At 44.2% G+C, this 3,230-nt stretch overlaps 1 protein-coding gene across 2 annotated transcripts; it reads left to right on the top strand.

Moving 5' to 3' along the window:
- Positions 1-480: 480 nt before the first annotated feature.
- nanos3.S (nanos homolog 3 S homeolog) lies at positions 481-2,981 on the top strand. Of its 2 annotated transcripts, XM_018239656.2 has the most exons (2): positions 481-1,833; positions 1,915-2,981. In XM_018239656.2, the coding sequence occupies exons 1-2, from the start codon at positions 1,717-1,719 to the stop codon at positions 2,707-2,709; spliced, it is 912 nt and encodes a 303-aa protein (XP_018095145.1). In that variant the 5' UTR covers positions 481-1,716; the 3' UTR covers positions 2,710-2,981. The 2 variants fall into 2 exon arrangements, with proteins under 2 accessions (XP_018095145.1, XP_018095144.1); XM_018239655.2 differs by having other exon boundaries at positions 485-2,971.
- The last annotated feature ends 249 nt before the right edge of the window (positions 2,982-3,230 follow it).

Below are 3,230 nucleotides of genomic sequence, written 5' to 3'. Positions count from 1 at the left end.
GGTAAAACTGGGGTTAGATTGAATGGGTACAGGGTCTCAGAGATAAAACGGGGGTTAGATTGAATGGGTACAGGGTCTCAGAGGTAAAACTGGGGTTAGATTGTTTGGGTACAGGGTCTCAGAGATAAAACTGGGGTTAGATTGAATGGGTACAGGGTCTCAGAGATAAAACGGGGGTTAGATTGAATGGGTACAGGGTCTCAGAGGTAAAACTGGGGTTACAGGGTCTCAGAGATAAAACTGGGGTTACAGGGTCTCAGAGATAAAACTGGGGTTAGATGGGAGGAGGGGCAGGATCCTGGAGATAAAACTGAGGTTTGACAGGAAAGGTTTAATGCCAGGGCATGAAAAGCATGGGGTTAGAACGGCTGCATCTGGAAGGAAAGTGCATAATATTGTCTGGTCTGCTAAAGAAGGGGTTAATACCATGCATTCTGACTGGGGTGGGTTTAGTAGTGTATTCTCTGGCAGGTTAGGGATCAGCATTTGCATCTTAACTAGTGTGGCAGGGCAGGGGTTAATGCAGTACAGCCTATTGTCTCCTCTTGCCTTTCTGTACCCTACTCACCCTTGTCATTCTCTGTCTCCTGTACATCAATCTAGTGCCCCCCCCTTTTTTATCTTGCTGTCTCTTATACTACCCTGTTTTCTCACAACTCACCCTTCAGCTGCTGGGGGTGCTGGGAGCTGTAGTTCAACAAGATTTGCATAGTTGTAGGTTGAATATCTCTGCTATAGGTGCTGTGACTGGGAAGCACAAGGGAGGAAGAGATGCTCACAAGATACTCAGTCTAGTGACAGTGAGACAAGATGGAGCCAGTTGTTAAGATGGCAACAACAGGTCAATATGGTAACAGTAACACTTAGGGGGTCATTTATCAAAATCCAAATTTTTCAGATTTTTTAAATAAAAAAAGTCTGACCAAACTAGAGTCCACGATTTGACCTTATCAATAAAAAAACTCAGGAAAAATCGGATCGGGAAAAACTGCAACTTTATTGGATTGTCGTGGGAAAACCAGAATTTTTTACGTCAAACCTCAAAAACTCTGAGCATTTTAAAATGCTTAAGGGAACATCTGCCATTGACTTTTAGATGAATTCGCCAGGTTTTACATAGGGTATTTTCGGATTCGGAACAGCTTCTCAACGCATCTTTTTTACCGTGACTTTTTTGGGTTTCCGGCGTCAAAACGGACACTGCAAAAAAATTGCGCTTTATTAAATAACCCTCTAAATATCAGCCAAACCTGCAGCCATTCAGTTTCTGATTGACATATCCCAGCACCCACCAAAAGCTGAAAGCTGACAGTTGCATTAAAAATGCCCAAATAAAATGCAGATATTAATGTTTTTTTCTATCATATAAGTTAGATAGAAACATATAGATCATTTCACTGTATGAACCATGAATCACAACATGGACTGTTCCACTATAAGGGGGTTGCTTACAGACAGCATGTACCTGGCAGAGACAGGATAAAAAGTTTTCAGTAACCTTCACCCCCCAACCCCCCCAACTCGTCTCTATGCACCAGACAGGTCTGTCCTAATCTCTTTGACTGGCTGAAAGTGAATTGTTTTACCCCTCTGGGAGGAGTGAGTGTGGGTGATGGGAGGAGGGGACAAGAAAAGAGCATCCCAAAGCTAAAGCTGGGCTTAGACTGACCAGATCCCGAGAGAAACACTTCTACTTCTCAGTGAGCAGGAGACACCATGAACCACTTTGACATGTGGAAGGATTACCTTGGCCTGAATGCTCTTGTGAGACAGATGGCACAGGAGAGGGCTGCAAGAGATCCAGAGGTGCCAAGAACTGGCACAGAGAAAGAGGTGCCAATGCTTGAGAGACAGCAAGAGACCCCATGGAGAGGCACAGAGAAAGAAGTGCCAATGCTTGAGAGACAGCATGAGATGCCATGGAGAGGCACAGAGAAAGAGGTGCCATGGAGAGGCACAGAGAAAGAGGTGCCATGGAGAGGCACAGAGAAAGAGGTGCCATGGCGAGGCACAGAGAAAGAGGTGCCATGGAGAGGCACAGAGAAAGAGGTGCCATGGAGAGGCACAGAGAAAGTGATCCCATGGAGTGGCACAGAGAAAGAGGCGCCAATGCACAACAGTCAGCATGAGATGCCATGGAGAGGCACAGAGCAAGAGATCCCACCGAGATGCACAGAGAAAGAGGTGCCATGTAGAGCCAGAGAGCAAGAGATCCAATGGAGAGGCACAGAGAAAGAGATCCCATGGGGTGGCACAGAGAAAGAGGTGCCAAGGAAAGGTAGAGAGCAAGAAATCCCATGGGGTGGCTCAGAGAAAGATGTGCCAATAGGAGGCAGAGAGCAAGAGATGCCAATGAGTGGTGGAGTCTGCCCAAGGGATAGTCCAAGGCTGTTTGTATCAAGAAAACCAAACCTCCAAGCACAGGACCAAGCTACAGTGTCCCCGGTACTGGAAGAGCCCACAGCAGGGTGCAGCTTCTGCAAACATAATGGAGAGTCCAAGCGGATCTACAGCAAGCACAACCTGAAGGACAAACAAGGCCGGGTGGTGTGTCCCATCCTGCGCAACTATGTGTGCTCTCTGTGTGGTGCCACCGGGGAAAATGCCCACACCCGCAGGTTCTGCCCATTCAGCCAAAAGGACTACTGTTCTGTGTACCAGGACTCTCTACGTAATGCTGCTGGTAAGAAGAATAACAGAAAGGACTGAGGGGGGAATGATGAGGCCTGTATAACCTGAGCACTGAAAAATGTATATGAATAATATGGTTCCTGTTACTTCTGGTTATTTCTGTGTGACTTCTGCTGAGTTACCTTTGCACTATTCCTGTTATTATTATTTTTTTTGTTGAGTAAAAGTGTTAATATTCCAGACTGAGAATCCATTATTCTGTGGCTCGTTCCCCAGAGATCTAAGGGAAAATGCAGAGCGAAAACTAAAATCCCACTGTAATTAAAAGAAAGGGTTAATATTATTTTCCTAGCAGCCTTTTATAAACAATATTTTATTATTCAATTATGCCAGGATACTAAATAATAAAGTTATTAATGACTGAGTTTAGAGCAAAAGTAAATTATATTGTAATATTTTAAAAAACAATTACTTTTGTTTTTGTTCCATTAAAGGGGTTCTTACTTAAATAAAGTAAACTTAAAGGGGTCCATCTTTTAGTATGATGCAGAGAGGGATATTATGAGACAGTTTGTAATTGGTTTCCAATTTTTATTATT

This window comes from Xenopus laevis, chromosome 3S (genome assembly GCF_017654675.1).
Source record: "Xenopus laevis strain J_2021 chromosome 3S, Xenopus_laevis_v10.1, whole genome shotgun sequence".
NCBI lineage: Eukaryota > Metazoa > Chordata > Amphibia > Anura > Pipidae > Xenopus > Xenopus laevis.
The sequence above is the reverse complement of the archived record's forward strand: the minus strand, read 5'-3'. Positions and strand labels throughout refer to the sequence as shown.